The sequence below is a fragment of the Xiphophorus maculatus genome, chromosome 2 (genome assembly GCF_002775205.1).
Source record: "Xiphophorus maculatus strain JP 163 A chromosome 2, X_maculatus-5.0-male, whole genome shotgun sequence".
Classification (NCBI taxonomy): domain Eukaryota; kingdom Metazoa; phylum Chordata; class Actinopteri; order Cyprinodontiformes; family Poeciliidae; genus Xiphophorus; species Xiphophorus maculatus.
This window is the reverse complement of record NC_036444.1, coordinates 13,282,847-13,298,976: the sequence shown is the minus strand read 5'-3', so window position 1 is coordinate 13,298,976 and position 16,130 is coordinate 13,282,847. Positions and strand designations below refer to the sequence as shown.

The window sequence follows — 16,130 nt, the reverse complement described above, 5'->3', positions numbered from 1 at the left end:
TAAATGATGAAAAAAAAACCCCACAAATATTAATTTTTCCATTTTATTGGTCATATTGTGCTTGTACAATTCCCAATAGGTCATGTTATTTATGGATTTGAATCTTTTAAAAGTATTTGGCTTATTTTTATTTGACTTTTTCTGGTTTGTCTTTTGTCTCCTCTTGCTTAAATTTCCCGTGTAGAGTAAAGATAAGAGATTACGACACAAAACTTCAAGTTCACCTCGAAATTTTCTCTACCAAATCTCCCTGCGCTTCCTTCTTATATTAACAGTTGTAGTCTAAAGGTGTCTAAATAAAATCATTAAGTAAGTTGTCTTTTGAATAACATTCTTTTTTAAATGATCAATTTTTAACAATTCCTCGTAGCCGTGGGCTTGTTGACACTTTCCTTTCCGATAGTCATGAAGGCAGCATGAATAAGCTCCTCCCCCGGCAGTGCGAGCGGGAAGTTCACGCGATGGCTACTTTGAAAGCGTAAGCTGCACATTTCTTAAATATTTCTGTGGATTTTTATCATAAAAATAGCTTAGAGGAGCTTAAACAGGTGAGTTATACTTACATGTTTCGTAGTTATTCATAGTCGGACCTGAATACAAACCGTATTAGCAAGTAAAGGGGAGGATTGATAGCTTTTCCTAAAACTATCCAATATTTTACAAACTCTTCACTGGTTATTTTTATGTTATAAATAATTTAGGAGTTTTAAATAAGCTACATGACACAATAGAAAGAGCTACTGGACAGTGCTCCGTGTTTATGTGCAGCTATGGAAGTCCAAAAGGGTCACAATTCAACAACAACAAAAAAGTCATCAAATGGTTGACATTTACATCAAATTTCTCAGTAAATGGAAAACAACTGAATATAATGTTTCATAAGTGGAATATTAACAAAACATTTGGAACTTTTATAGTATTTATTTAAGTGGAATATGAAGAAGTTGCAACAATTTGAATCATTTCTTGGTGGACTGCACCAAGTGAACAATGAAATAACTCAATAAATTCAGGAGGAAGATATGATCATACAGTGGGTTCATATTTTAATTCATAAATCTTGTGTTTATGAGTAACTTGACAAATTTGAGTAAAATAATTTATTTATTTCCCATTTAATTTTACCTATGACGTGTATGCATAATTATTTATGTTGTAAATCCATCGGACATTTCTTCATTTTAGGACGGCAGCGATGAGCACTGAGGAGAAGAGTGTCCATGCATCATCCAGGAGCTTCGGACAAGTAAGCGGAGAGAAAGTGGAGAGAAGCGCCATTTTTATCTTCTATTATATTTATTAAGGACAATAAGTAATAAATTAAACAAACTTAATTCATTATTTAGGTTGCTGACTTTGACAAGGCTTGAATGAAGTTACGGATATTTATTTATGCTGCAAAAAATCTTCGTCCAAAAAAATTATGAGTTTATTTAAATTTTATGTGACACGATTTGTCTTTGATTTGCTCCACTGTTAAACTCCACTACTTGGGTTCATCCGTTTATCCTTCAGTACTTTATTTTTTAATTTAATGACTGAATGCATTAAAAAAAAACTTTTAATGGTTGTTTAATTTTTCAACATTTTTAATCATTAAGCAACTTTAAATTTAAATTGTATTGTTCCTGTGGTTCTAATGTTGGATAGAACCTATAATGCTGATATAATTTGAATTGTACATGCTTTGGTCAATAGTTGTTGTTTTTAAATATGCTTTCGAAATTAATTGACTTGACGAAAGCTGAGTTGGGTTAAAAGGTTAGGACAAACAAAGCATGAAATCTTGTACTTTTTTTCACGTTTACATTTGAAATAAAGGTACCAAAGATCAAATCTGCTCTGTAGTTAACTTCTCCTTAGTGTTGGATAATCCAGTTCTTAATCTGACTGGAATTATAGGATTTAAAACAGAGTTGATCTAAGCTTTAAAAGATTGCAACAAAAATAAATAAATAAATAAAGAAATCATCTGGAAAAGACGATTTTGTATAAATAGCGTATTGAGGTTCTGCAATAACTAAGGTCAGAGAAAAACAGAGTTTGACTGTATTTTCTATTTCAACTGGATGGAAAAACATGGAATTTCTGAAAAATAATGTACAATAATTACAGCTTTCTTCACCACACTCCTGAATCGGAAGCACTGTGTTGTTTAAATTGGTTTGTAATCTTAAACTTACTGAGATTTATTAGCATAAGAAACAAATCTAGAGTTAAATGACATTTCATTCTTTAAATTGTCAAATACCTACTCTTTAACATGCTGTGAATTGACTGATTATCGTTGCCGCATCTTCTCTCATCATTGTATCGTCTCATAAATGTTGTCTGTACCTCTGCCTCCGGACAGTGCACCTACACGGCGGAGGAGTACCGGGCCGTGCAGGACGCTCTGCAGCAGCGGCTGGGACCCGAGTTCATCAGCACCAGAATGGCTGGAGGAGGACAAAAGGCAACACTTTGTGTTTCTTCAAAGCCGTGACGAGCGTTTTAAAGACTTCCTGCAACAAACCACCTCTGGGGTTTGAGCTAAATGGACCTTTTTCCTGTTTTGGACAGGTTTGTTACATTGAAGGACATCGCGTCATCAGCCTGGCCAATGAGATGTTTGGATACAATGGATGGTCTCACTCCATTTCCCAGCAAAATGTCGGTAAGAAGTGCTTGTGCAGTCAACGTCAAATGCAAGACGTTATTTGTCCAATGCCGACATTTTGTGAGTAATAAAGTAATGTACAATGATGTTTAATTTAAAAATAATCATAAAAACAAGTTTTCCTTTGTTCTCAGACTTTGTAGACCTCATCAATGGGAAGTTTTATGTTGGAGTCAGTGCGTTTGTCAAAGTGCAGCTGAAGGTTGGACAATCACTCTTGATGTTTTCCAATCCTTTATGTGATTCATAAACTCTTCATTAATGTCTGCTTGGGGGATTTCTCTGTCGAAAGCTTTCTCTTGTTACATGAGAATCACAAAATTCAATGCATTTTATTGGGATTTTTATTTGACAGAGCAACACAAAGTAGTGCATAATTGTAAAGGAACACTTGGTTTTCCTGATTCAAATGTGAAAAAGCGAGGGGTTCTGTTGTACTGAGCCCCTGAAATAAGCAAAACTGCCAAACGGCAAAAAACAAAGCACAATTTCCTTCCACTTCTTATATACTCATGTCATCAATGTGAATTTGTGAAATGAAGCCATTTGTTTCCCTCCAGGACGGGTCGTTTCATGAGGATGTGGGGTACGGAGTCAGCGAGGGTCTGAGGTCTAAAGCTCTGTCTCTGGAAAAGGCGAGGAAGGAAGCTGTGACAGACGGCATGAAGAGAGCTCTGAAGTAAAGAAGAATTTCATGTTTTTCTTTCTTAAATTTGCTTGGATTGGTGCAGAAAAATTAACGTCTTTATTCGTCATGTGGAGATGTTTTGGCAACGCTCTCGGAAACTGCATCCTGGATAAAGAATACCTCCTTGCGATTAACAAGATTCCCAAACAGGTGAGGAATAACAAAGGAAGCTGAAGCTTTGTGTCGATGTTTCTGTAATCACCGCTTCTCTCTGCACAGCCTCGTCCTGATCTGGACCCGGCACGGACGAAGCGCTCCGAGGGCCAGCCGTCCATAGAGAAGGCCCGCTTCTGCAGTCTGGTCAGCGGTCAAAACCCAGTGAGTGCAATAGAACCTGCCAGGATGCCACTGGAGCCCAGAGTCTTCAATCAGAACCAATCAGAGGACCACCGGTCCAGTTCAGCTGGCTCTGCAGCCGACATAAAGACAGAAAACGTCCTCTCCAGGTGAACACGCCGCGCTTCGCGGGGCGATCTCGTTCTGTCATCTCTGCTGTAAAAGAAAGCACCTCTTACCTTCGTCCTCTAAAGGTCAGACGCAGACGCTGCCGACGTCGTCATATCCGCCCCAAACACGGACCCCAAACACCTGAGAAAGCTGCGGCAGCAGCAGCTGCAGCAGAAGTTCAGGAGGGAGATGGAGGCCAAGAAGCTGCAGCAGAAACTGCAACAAGCAAAGACTGAGGAGGCGGAGGTCGCGATGGGACGGAGATCCACGGGAGGTAGAGTTCCAGCCAGAGAAAATATGATTCACACAGTTTAGTAAACCCTTTAATTTTTTCTGTACTGTGGCATAGAAAGGATTAAACGTGTTTGAGTTTGGCGCACTTAACAAAAAGTGCATTTTAGAGGTGAATCGCACCTAAGACTGTCGCAATAAATGAATTCATTGCATGATAAATTAAAATGAACTCAATAATCATTAGAGATGTTTGTTGAAAAACCACCATTTTAAAAAATGCTACAAACATTTGACACCCAGTACGAAGTAGTCAGCACTTTTTTTTTTTTTTTACAAAACTCTTGACAGTTTTGCCTGTTTTTCCTGTCGAAGCTGAATGATTAATATTTTTTGAAACACAATTTTGTTTACACACACTTCATAATCAGTTTTAATTATTGTTGTTTTGCTAATTTATTTTGAATATTGAAAATGTCTCCCAGCTCCAGTGTTACATGTTCTTTAGAAATGAAAGGTTTTTGATCTTTGAGAGGATGCACTCGCATTAATGTACCATTATTATTTTAGTTGAAAATTGTCTCAAATTGCAATCATTTCTGGGACAATTAGTCATTGAGCAAAATTGCAAAATTTGTTATTGCGGCAGGCCTAATCACATCCATTTTGAGGGAAACTGTGCAATACTAACATTGTTGAAGATAATATACAGTAGTCATGATTATGTTAAATGATTGTGAAAACATCTGCCTGACAAATCTGATTCCACTAAAGCATGATTGATTGCTTCCCACAAAATAACCTAAAACATTGTGAGGTTGTCAATAAGAAAGTTATTCTCAATGAAAGGTGATTCACAAACTCTGAAATTATTCTTAGTTCATATTTTACATGTCAAGATTTGATCTCCAGTTTTTTTTTTTTTCTTCCTGCTCCTCAGGTGAGAACGGTGCGTCTGCGTTTAGCGACAACACAACATCCGAAAACCAGTCAGGCAGCAGGAACACATGTGCAGGTAAGATTATTCAAACAGGGCATAAATAATCTGAAAGACTTAAATCCTTCTCATGTGTGATTACAGTGTTGACCGTTCCGAAAGCTCAACTGGATCAAACAGTGCTTTAATCCATCGCCTCGGGTTTAGTTGCTGAGGTTTCCTCCTCCTGTCTTGCAGTATCTGCAGACGACCCAGAACTCTGGGATTTCACTTTGGATGGGATCGAGGAGCTGGATGTTCCCGCAGACGCATCTTCTCCCAGAGGGAGCAGGCCCAGAACGCCCAGGAGTCACCAAATGCAGACGCGAAGTAAAACCCCGCAGAGAGCGTCGACCAGAAGCCCGAACACTCACTCCAGACCGCCACACAACTATCAGCACCAGGGGAGACCAGGTAGACCACCTCAGAGTGTCTGAGCCTCTGGCTGAAGTTTTTATTTTCAACTTCTACTCCTCTGATTTCCAGGTGAAGCCTTCAGTCCATACAGACAAGGACAGCAGCTGAAGAAACGCCGGCTGGATACATGACACTTTACTCTGCGCTTCGATTAAAATCTGTTTTATTTTTCAATATACTCGTGTTCCTCTTGCACAGCATTACTGCTACGTTACAATCTCTGCACCTCATCGATCAAAGAAAACCTCTTGTGCACCATTACGGTCTTAAAAGTGTTTTAAATAGAAAACTCGGAATAAAATGTTTAAATCTTTTGAGGAATGAGCAGACCCTGTAGACGGACAAATGACAGACATTGTTTGTATTTGATATTTTTATTTGTTTTTACATTTTGTACAATGTTTAAAAATGTACACAAAACAGACACAGAATCACAGGAAGTCAGGAGGGATTGGATGAGAGAGCCGTGCGCCGGGGCCTTTAACAGGATGGAGGGGGTTCTGGGAATTGTGTGATCGCACACGGATGTTAACCTTTGTAAGCTTGTGTTGTGCAGTGGTCAAGTTGTGAAATGGTTGTTTGTTTATAGGAATGAACACCCAGTAAAGCTAGCATGCTGATAACCTGTTGCTGAGGTTGTGCCTGTGATATTGACGACTGTCAGGAAAGCAAACGAGTAAAAGAAATACTTATTCCGTTATCAAAAACGTTGAAGTTAACACTTCATCAGCATGCAAATGTTTCCAACACCCCTCGCTCCCTATAAAACTTTAAACATTGCATATTCTGCATTGCAGGAAGTCATTTTTTTCTCTAGAGAAGTTAAACAATTCGATCTACAAGCAGGCGAAAGAGTCACAACAACAGCATGGCACTGCTGCGAGGTGGTGAGACAGCAGCTGAGTCAGCAGAAGGACTTTTGAACCTTTGTACAGCCCACTCCACTTAAAACACGTGCTTCTATAAAGTTGTTTAGTAATAAATTCACAAAGAAAATGTCAGCAAAACAAAGAAATCCATGTTCCCACGAGTCAAGTAGAAATACACAGCTGATTACACAACCAACACAAACGTAAATGTAGAGAGAAAAGAAACGGCACATTTTGACTCTGTGCTCTTGGTTCTGTGTTTGTTTCAGCGTTGCATGCTCTGAACCGACCGTGTCGAGTGGCTTTTAACTTTTCATACTGGTTTAAGCTGCAGGAGCTGGATGAATCTGGAACCGATCATTAGTGAGGATGCAAGGCACTAAAGTGTTCCTCGTGTTTACGGCTTAGAGTGCATGTGCATTAAGAGTGGTGACGGAGTATTATGTGAAAGCCTCACTGGAGCATATTTACAAAAACGACAACAAAAAATAGAAAATGGGCGCAGGGCAGTCATAGAAGAGCTTAATAAAACAGCAGGTTCACTCCTGCACGGTGAGAACGATATTAACTGCAACCACCCTGCAATTGCACTTTTTAATATTTCTTTACATGTTGTTTAACAACCTTTTAATAATAATTACAGTGAAACAACATCAAAATCTGATGGCTGAATACAGGTCCATAAAGAACGTTTGTCTGTTGTATTAAATATACACTTACAAAAACAGATCACAGAAAACAAGCAAAAAGAAAAAAAAAAAAAAAACCCAGACACTTTGGGATGTGAGAGGTCACAGTTAAATGTTATGGGTACACATATCTTGTGGGACACGACTTTGCAGTAAACCCATGTATTTGTGTACTTTGCACCGCCTGTCCACACAACAAAAAACTTCTTTAAATACTATCCCAATAATGTTAATTTGGACGCGATATGCGTGTTATCAGCAATTCATAACTTGGCTGAAGTCAAAAAAGTGATTTGATGTTTGGGTGGGGTTAACTCCTGCAGCGCCGCCTTGTCAGTTAAACTAGTGGTGATCAACACCAAGACGATGTTCTCACAGGTGAATCTGGATGATCGAAAACTCAAACCACAAAACTCTCACAGAGACGGGAATATGTCAAATATAGAATCAGAATCCAATGGACTGATCTCTATGTACAAGGTCAATGTTTAGATGTGTTTGGGGATTAAGGCCACAGTTATAAGGGACTGTATCTACTTCACCATTATTGCATTTTACTCAGTAGTCTCTGGGATCTATCCATACTGCAGCCCTATCACTTCTCCTCCCTGACTTACCAAGTCCTTCCTCTAACCTTACAGAGTCACTTCACTTCTTATTTCACACTTTCTGTACACTCACACTCTCCTCCCCGACTTGCCAAACGACTCCACTTCCCACCACTGTGTGGACCGGCTCCACCGTCTTCAGTCCCCAGCTCGTTCTAAAGTCCAGATCAATAAGGATGAGCGTCCCAGTCCCTCCTAAAGGAATGACGATGTTGCAGCATCTTGCTTTCAAGACACCTGTGGCTGCTTTTGGTTACGCCTTCGGTGTGCGGTGCTTCTGCGGACACCGCCGCCTGACCCGTCACAGCTTGCTTCCACAGCTACCGGAAGGCTAAGAATGACGCGCTTTGTGCTGTGGAGGTGTATTGCACTCTCCCACCAGTTGTCAGACAGACTGAAATCTACCTGAGAGGACTCGAACCACACCGGTCAACTCTTCAACAGAAATAATACACAATGTTAAAAAGATGAAATAAAATAAACAAACAAAAAAAAGCACAATACAAAGCCAGCTAACCAGCAAAATACAAAGAGAGGCTGTGGTTCTTTGGTCAATGACTGCCTGACCTCTGACCTCTCTGCTCTGTACGGCCCTTTGTCTCAGCTTGGAGCAGGGCCTGGATTGGGCTACGTAGGCCTTGGACTGGTCCCTGCGTGGCTGACCGTGGCCTGGCTGGTCTGACCTGTTCCCATGTGGTAGCCCGGGTGCATGGACACTGAGACTGTAGTGGGGGGCTGGTACTGCTTTAGTGGCTGAGGGGGGGTATGCATGCCGACCTGGCAGCTGCCTGCGGGTCCGGCCCACGCAGAAGCACTGTAGGAGGCTGAAGCATAGCCGAAACCCTGGTTGACTGGACCCAGGGAGCCTTTCCTCTGCCCCAGAGGGGCCGCGGGATTGGCCGGGTTGGGCAGGTGGGTGCTGGTGGTGGTTGTGCAGTTGGAGGTTGCGTGATGGGTCGGACCCAGCTGTCCAGGCGCTGAAAATTTACGGCCCATATTCGCTGGAGGGATGATCTGTGTAGCGAAGGGAAGGGAAGGATTTATTGAAATTAGGGCTGAAACAACTAAGCAAATACTTAAATAATTGTCAACTACTTCAGTATTCGATTAATCATTAACTGGAGTCTACAGACAATCTGCTGAAAGAACAGAGCAGTAATTGAGCCAAAACTGTATGGGTGTACAAAAAATGTGTATTTAAGATAAAAACCGTCTTTGCAAATCTTTGAAATCCAGTTTTACCTTCATCTGCTTCAAATTCTGCTAAAGCTCCTATTACACACCTTTCACTGTCCAATTATTAATCAGTTAATCCAAAAATTAAACTGACCTTTGACACCTATGCTGTGTTGATGTCAAAGGTCTGAGCTTTTCACATGTTGATGTTAGAAGTATTTTTATGTATCGTTTGGTACAAACGATCAGGTGGAAGCTAACAGCTGGTTAACTGGTCCAGGATGTTGAAGCTAGTCTGAGAGGGTCAAAGGTTACATCAAATCTGTGCATATAAAAACAACTAACATCTTAAGGCGTCTAACCTGTTTATGTGAAAGTGTCACATTTGGATCTGGTGCTTATTTACAAAGAAACCAATAATTGCTTACACAGGAAATAGAGGGTAGGTAATGTGCCACCAATTCACTAATTCCAGTGGAAAACATGTTTTAAGATAAGAACATGTTGATCACTTGATGCTATTATAGAAACAGCTACAATGTTTCTGAAACAGCTACAATGTTTCTGAAATACAATTCAAACAAACTGCTGTGACCTTTTATTGTTTATTTTGTTTGTTTTTTTTTAAACTGGAGCTGTTTGAAGATGGTGAAGTCTAGTTTGGCCTCAGCTGATCTCTAACCAGCCGTTAGCTTCAGCCTCCAGGACCAACTAATCTGAGCTGAGATTTATTTACTGCATGCAAGATATTAGCTGCTTATAATCCCATAAAAACCTTAACTGAAGGCTTACATCCAGTCCCAGAGTTGCCGAGGATCCGGTCTTAGGCCCTTTCTTGGCGTCTCTGGCAAAGTTATCCACCAGCTGGTGCATGTCATCAGAAAAGGTGCTCTTGGTCTTCTGGGTCTGAGATGCGGACGGAGCCGCTCCACCCATTTGGGACAGAGAGTTAGAGTTGTTCTGGCCGAGGCTCGACCCATTGGAGGAGCTGGTTCCACTTGATCCTGCACATATATTTCATACGGATGAGCTGCGAACTGGAGAAACATTTCAGTTCCTGGTCGATGATATTAAGCGTACCAGTGGAAGGACTACTGAGGCTTGGCAGCGATGGAGACGATGTGAGTGGTTGTACAGATGAGCTAACGGCTCCGTCTGCAGCTGCCGTTGCAGACGGTAAACTCTGCTTCAGAGGCGACTCTGACCCATGACTCTGACCTGAGCGTTAGAACACGAGGATTAAACATTTAGGCGCCATGTTTTATTGGAAACCGAGATGATCAGCCGCCTGTCCTGACCTGAATGACTGGGACTGGGCTGTCCGCTGCTGCGAGATCTGTGACTTTTGCGTCTTCGCCGACCTCCGCCCAGAGCCACAGCAGGGGAGACGACAGACGGAGGCGGAGATTTCCCCATTTTGGAGTACAGTGCCTCTATTTCCTCTTTCTGACGACTCTGGAGGAGCTGAATCTCCTTCATGTGTCTGCAGGAGCAGACAGAAGATATTAGGTTATCTTTTTGAACTTACATGAGGTAAATCTCAACAGTAAGTAAATGTTTGACGCACTTTTCTCTGAGGCGACTGATCTCTTTCTGAAGGGCTTCATCCTCCGTTTCAGAGTCCCCCTCACTGGTTTCATGGAGTTGTGGGTTTGGAGGGTCAGAGGTCGAGGACGACGGTCCGTTCGGCAAACCGCTGCCATGTTGTGAGCTGGAGTTTGCTACTGGAGCTGGCGTCACTGCAGAAAATCAAACAGTAAATATCATTCCTTTAAATAAAGTTTCACCTCATGATACAGAAACATTTGTCATCACTGGACACTGATGGATTCAGCAGAAACATCCCAACGTCATAACAATCAGACACCAACAGGTCTGAAAAAAAACAAAACAAATCCTTCAGACTAGACTTCAACTAACATCCTAAAGACTAGAGACGTTTATGAAGAGCTTTTATCTCAGCCGGGATGTAAGTTGGACATTCTCATTTATTGGGTCAATCAATGTTGCCATGGTTTTAATCTCTGTCTGCTATGTTTCTTAGAGCATCAACGCCTATTCATATTTCTAAAATGGGAGATTTTAGACTTGGCCGTTTTTCAAAATGAAGGCAGCCTTTAGCAGCTTTTTGCCAAGGCAATTGTTTGTAAGAATTAATACATTTAAATGTAATTATTAAATGTTTATGTCTTAATTAATGCGTGAGGGCAAACGGCAAATGCTTGGATTCCATATAGCTGTGCAGCGCGAGACGTGACCTACAGGTTGTGGATTTGATGAGAAAATGTTTGTTTCAACACGGTACCAACTGTCAAGCACAGTGGAAGTGGAATCATGCCATGGGCCCATTTCACTCCCACTGGTCCACTGCTCAAACAGGAAGGAGTAATGATATGATTCACCTTAAATCAACAGCTAGATACACCAACATCGGCCTTTTTGAAGGGACTAACATTAAACTACTGGATCTAAATCCATCAACTATGTTTAGATAAAAGAGCGGTCAAATATTCAGCCAGAATTATGTCACAACGTTGATGACAGCTACAAACAGCACATATTTTCTCTGCAGCTAAAAGACATTTTCCAAAAGATTAGTGGAGTGTATGCATTTATTTGAGCCTGAATGTATAATTCTGACACTATGTAGGTAAGATAATATCCATAATTAATTTATAATTAATGCATCCAGTTCTTACTGGTTGTCGTAAACTGGGTCAAACCCCAAAAAACAAGCAAGGGAACTTTAGCATACCACTTTTATATAACATTTTTCAACATTTGTTTCAAACCTCCCACTTACCTGTGACTAAAAATCGTCCCACTTTAGAGGCAGCACTTGTTTCAGACGAGGCTTCGCTGCTTTTGGTCACCTGGAAGCGTCCAACGTTGGTGCTCTGAATGGCAGAGTCATTAGAGATCGTTGAGGCTCCGTCGGCTTCACTGGGCCCTTTAGGCAGAGGGGACGATTGGTGGAGTGTGTTATCTGGGCTTGAAGGTGCCGAGGATGACGAGGATGAGGACGACGAGGAAATAGAGGATGGTGTGAGGGATGAAGAAGACACAATGGTGGACGGATCCGGAGCATCGTCGGCTGCGACAGAGACCTACATAACAAGATGAACCGTGAGGTTTGTAAACGTTCAGCCGTTTAACGTTAAACTTTGAATCTTGAATTTAATGAGACTCACTTTAAAGCGTCCCAGAGTGAAACCTCTCTCTGGAGGCTGGACGTCGTCGCCTCCCTGAGCATTTTCAGGACTTGGAGCTCTCATTATCTGAGTATCTAAATTCCCTTGCAGTGACTGCACAGAGAAAATAACAGACAATAAAAACAGACCCAGATGTGAAGTCAGGTTCACCACAACAAATTATAAATATAAAATAAATCCTGATTAAACAAAGCCAATTCTTTTAATAATCTACTAAAGAGAACTAACTAGCGGTTAAAACATTAAACTAAGCTTTATCTGGACGCAGATTAGACAGGTGTTTTTTTTACCAGAATATTATCGGAAAATCAACCAGTGTAAAATCATTTTCTAACATGGGACCGATTAGGTAAGGAGAATCTGATTTTTGTATCTAGTGGTGATACGGCAGAGAAACGCACCTGGTTTGGTCCAGGAAACGGGTGTACAGGTTCAGATGGAGGTGTAGCAGCTTGCTCAAGATCAGTAGGTAAAGTCTAAAATGGTAAAAAGGAATCTGGTCAAGAATCACTGCATCAGTAAAGATAGCTATGGATTTATTTCTGAGAGCTGAATTATTCACAGACCTGAGCCCGGAGCTTTGATGGAGGGGGCTGAGCCGACCCCCCTGGTGTGGTCGAGCCCTGAACACTTTGTGTGCCTGAAGTGAGGGGAAGGTTCGACGGAGGAACCAGGGCGGCTCCAGGAGGAGGAGAGGAAGTTCCGGTGGGAGGAGAGGAAGTCCCTGTGCCTGAACCGTGATCCACCGACACCGAGGAGGCAGAGAGCTGGTCCTTGAAGAGCGAACGGAGCTTCATATCGAGGGTTAGGATGTCATCCCTGCCGACCGTCTTAGACTGGACCTCGGCTCCCTCAGGCTCCGTTGTGTGTGGCTGGGCCTGGTTCTGGCCGGGTACCGTCGTGGCAGTCGGGTGCTGAGAATGGATGGCTGTAACGGCACTATTAAAGGCCTGCCGCTCTGAAACTGGGGCGGATGGACCGCCGGCTGCCATATTGCCTGGCTGTGACCCGGGTACCGCAGGTATGGACGTCTGGGTGGATGGAGGAGAAACGGTCGAGGACGAAGTCGGGATGCTGGTCGACGGCGGATGCTGTGAGTGAGCCGTTTCATGGGAAGACTGCGGCGATGGACTCGAGTCGTTGTTCACAGTCTGGGATGGAACGGGTGTTGGCAACGGCGACACTCTTCCTGTTGAGTGAGGAGGTGAAGACGCTGACGTGACAGGAATGGTGGCGGTGGGAGCCGCAGCTTCAGGAGGGGACTGGGTTTGGTTAGCGACATCGAAGGACGGAGCAGGGGCCGGCTCTTTATCGGTTGGAGCCGAGTCGAGGGTGCTGCTTCTGTCCAGTCGAGCCTGTTTGAGTTGATTGAACGCGTGCTGAAGAACCCCAGATGGAGCAGACAGCGACAGGCCCAAAGGAGCTGTGGAACCAAGTGAAACCTTAATACCTGAAATTATAAGCTGGCATTAAACAGCGGACAAAACAAATATTCTTACCAGAGGAAAATTCGTCTCCGACAGATGAATTAGCAGATGGAGCTCCAAAGAACTGATCTTTCAGACGCGACTCTGGGACCGGGCTCACTATGAACCTCCGTCCTGTTGAATGAACCACCTGAGTGGTGGTGCTGGGGGAGATGCCTAATGAAAAACATGGTGCATCAAATCAGTGTGTGCCAAGATTTGTAGTTTCTACACATGCAGTCTCAGCTTTTTACAATGTCCCGTCTCATTTCAGGTCAATGCAGGCAGAACGAAAACGCTGCACCAGTCTGTCAGTAAAGCTGTGTGTCCATCAAAATCTACAGCCTGTCCGTGTGGAGAAAATCAGAGGTTTGTAGCCATTATGCTGAAACAAGCTTCATCCATCAGTCAGTCAATAAAAGTACAACAAACAGAGTCAAAAAGTGGAGAAGTCTGAAGGAATTCAGAATAGTTGCTGGTTAGAATTTTAGTAAAAATCAAACACCGATTAAACAAAAAAACAAACAAAAAAAACATGTAGACTCAATTCTGCTGCTTGTATAGCGGATGTGCTACATGTTTATGAATCAGTGGCCACTAAATTTAAATCACAATTTAAAGATACTGTACTAAGCTTAAGTACCTTTTTGTAAACAAATTTAATTGTTTGAGTTATAAAATTTCAATTAAAAAAAAAGTGGACGAGGGATGAAGGGGACGATGACCTACATTACATTTATCACTTTGCTCCAGAATTAAACTAACCTCTAAATGCAAAAGGCATTTAGAGGTTAAATGCCTTTTGCATGATTTTATACATGTTCATGTCAGGCAGATACTTTTGTTCCTACAAGGATAAAACTGTGTGAAAATTAAACACACAGGTAAACTAATTTTATCTGTTTACCTGGTACCATGGGAACAGTCAGCTCAGGTTTTTGTTGATGGCTCATCTGCAAAGAGACAATGTATTCAGAAACATTCTCAGGTTTAGCAAGCAGGAGTGAAATCTCTCTAATAAAGACGCACCTGTGGGAAGCCATCTTTAAGGCTCTCTCCCTTCTCGTCAGCCATTTCTATGACCTCCCGGACCTGCTCGATGAACGACTCGCGCTCACTCTCCAAGATGAACTCACTATCAACCTAAATGAAAAGGAGACATATTTAGACTCTGTCAGATCGTACAGTTCTTTTAAAAAGTGCCTTACAGAGGTTGGAAAAAACAAAATCATCAAAACTGCATGCTCAGTGAACGGTAAATGGCTTAACATAAATGGCATTTTACTAGTAAACCAACTTTACCATTATGTGTGCAATTTCCTCAGGGTTATCCCCATCTAGATCAAATCTGAAGGTAACCATCTTCCTGTTGTGAGTTTCCAGTTGGCACTCTGCGACTCGATCTCCCACATTAGAAATCTGCACCAGATTTCAGATAAAACTGATTGGTGACAAATAAACGCAGGAGCAGAAAGAACTCATTACTGGCAGGATAACTGCATACACTGAGAACATTTAGCTTGGCCTTTGAGGTCTTCTCATGGCGAGAGCGGCTGCGGACGGATCGCCTCTGGTGACGCTTCATGGTGCGGCCCTCATGGCGACCCCCAGACGTAGAACCGCCATCGTTACCGTCACTTAGACCTGAAGCTGCGTCTGACAGGCAGCTGGAGGAGACAAGTTCAGGCAAAAGATGATGAGCAGACTCCCAGATACTTGGATATTTTGTGGCATGTATTGGTGACAGTGCAAATTAAAAGTGGTAGCATTTATATTCAATCATATTTTGAGCATTTGTTGATGCTCTTATGAAGCAAAAAGTGAAAAAAATGACAAAAATAACCCAACATTCTCAAGCAAACTATCAGTTTTTGTGGTTTACAAACATAAATTAGAGTATAAATGCAAGAAGAAGAAAAACAACATCATACCTGTCGCCAGATGGCGGCACTAAAGAAGAACTCGCAGGTTGTTCTACTGGTGTTGAGAGAGGAAGACTCACAGAACCCTAAAACACACATTTAAACAAACTCATGACTAAATCTTAACTATTATATTGGTAACGATTACCAGAAATCTTACCAATGAACCTTTCAGATCACTTAAAAACAGCACAGCTTAGTATTTCTAAACAAAAAAATCTAATAAATTATCTTTGAACGAGAACATTAGCTGAACTACAGTAATTATTACTTTCATCCATATTTCTCTGTTTGGTATTTATTGGTTTGACAAGTTATAAATATGTTTTATTTACTTCCATTAATATGAAATGATGGTTTTAATTAGAATCCATTTCTACTTGTTTTACTTTAAAGCACTTTTTGATTTTCAACTTCAATAAAGTGTTATAGAAATATAATTCTACTTACTAAATATCCTTTTCTTGAATTACTTTTTACAATTTTAGATTTCATCATAAACAAAATTTTATTTTAAGTCTCATTATGATTAAAGCACATTTTATGGAGTTTCATAATTGTAGGGTTTTTAAAAGACACTTCTATCTCTAATGTCCCCTCACTATAAATACAATTACGACACCTCAGTTCTACAGTTTTCATAACGATTATGATCCAATTTTTTAAATCTAGTATAGAAATATCTTTATCCAAGTCATCCACCAGATGGCGCTATGTTAAAGAATGAAAAATAAGTGGATACAGTAATAGCAAGCCCATTCCAGAAACCA

At 41.4% G+C, this 16,130-nt stretch overlaps 2 protein-coding genes across 6 annotated transcripts in view; one reads left to right on the top strand and one right to left on the bottom strand.

The window, feature by feature from the left end:
* The first annotated feature begins 416 nt into the window (after positions 1-416).
* Positions 417-7,053, top strand: rad52 (RAD52 homolog, DNA repair protein). 2 transcript variants are annotated; one of them, XM_023349033.1, is made up of 12 exons: positions 417-478; positions 1,186-1,246; positions 2,354-2,455; positions 2,563-2,656; positions 2,794-2,861; positions 3,220-3,338; positions 3,422-3,497; positions 3,567-3,793; positions 3,878-4,068; positions 4,966-5,040; positions 5,200-5,415; positions 5,488-7,053. In XM_023349033.1, exons 1-12 carry the CDS (start codon positions 417-419, stop codon positions 5,547-5,549), a joined length of 1,353 nt encoding a protein of 450 aa, XP_023204801.1. In that variant the 3' UTR covers positions 5,550-7,053. The 2 variants fall into 2 exon arrangements, with proteins under 2 accessions (XP_023204801.1, XP_023204810.1); XM_023349042.1 differs by having other exon boundaries at positions 432-548; positions 3,878-4,103.
* Positions 6,736-16,130, bottom strand: part of LOC102229269 (serine/threonine-protein kinase WNK1) — a 29,018-nt gene continuing 19,623 nt past the window's right edge. For all 4 annotated transcript variants that reach the window (XM_014473099.2, XM_023349002.1, XM_023348997.1 and 1 more), the window contains 15 exons: positions 15,370-15,446; positions 14,943-15,105; positions 14,741-14,857; positions 14,468-14,581; positions 14,346-14,391; positions 13,472-13,615; positions 12,539-13,395; positions 12,374-12,448; positions 11,952-12,065; positions 11,564-11,867; positions 10,328-10,499; positions 10,059-10,243; positions 9,841-9,978; positions 9,553-9,764; positions 6,736-8,598 (listed from right to left, as the gene is read on the bottom strand). In XM_014473099.2, coding sequence (XP_014328585.1) covers positions 8,212-8,598; positions 9,553-9,764; positions 9,841-9,978; positions 10,059-10,243; positions 10,328-10,499; positions 11,564-11,867; positions 11,952-12,065; positions 12,374-12,448; positions 12,539-13,395; positions 13,472-13,615; positions 14,346-14,391; positions 14,468-14,581; positions 14,741-14,857; positions 14,943-15,105; positions 15,370-15,446 — 3,105 coding nt within the window. In that variant the 3' untranslated portion in view covers positions 6,736-8,211. The remainder of the gene's footprint in view (positions 8,599-9,552; positions 9,765-9,840; positions 9,979-10,058; positions 10,244-10,327; positions 10,500-11,563; positions 11,868-11,951; positions 12,066-12,373; positions 12,449-12,538; positions 13,396-13,471; positions 13,616-14,345; positions 14,392-14,467; positions 14,582-14,740; positions 14,858-14,942; positions 15,106-15,369; positions 15,447-16,130) is intronic.

What these genes read in the sequence shown, in the direction of transcription:
- rad52 (XM_023349033.1), top strand. Translation starts at nt 417, where the DNA reads ATGAATAAGCTCCTCCCCCGGCAGTGCGAGCGGGAAGTTCACGCGATG. An exon ending in TTAACAAGATTCCCAAACAG is followed by an intron (nt 3,498 to 3,566) that starts GTGAGGAATAAC and finishes CTCTCTGCACAG; the next exon opens with CCTCGTCCTGATCTGGACCC. An exon ending in ACAGAAAACGTCCTCTCCAG is followed by an intron (nt 3,794 to 3,877) that starts GTGAACACGCCG and finishes CGTCCTCTAAAG; the next exon opens with GTCAGACGCAGACGCTGCCG.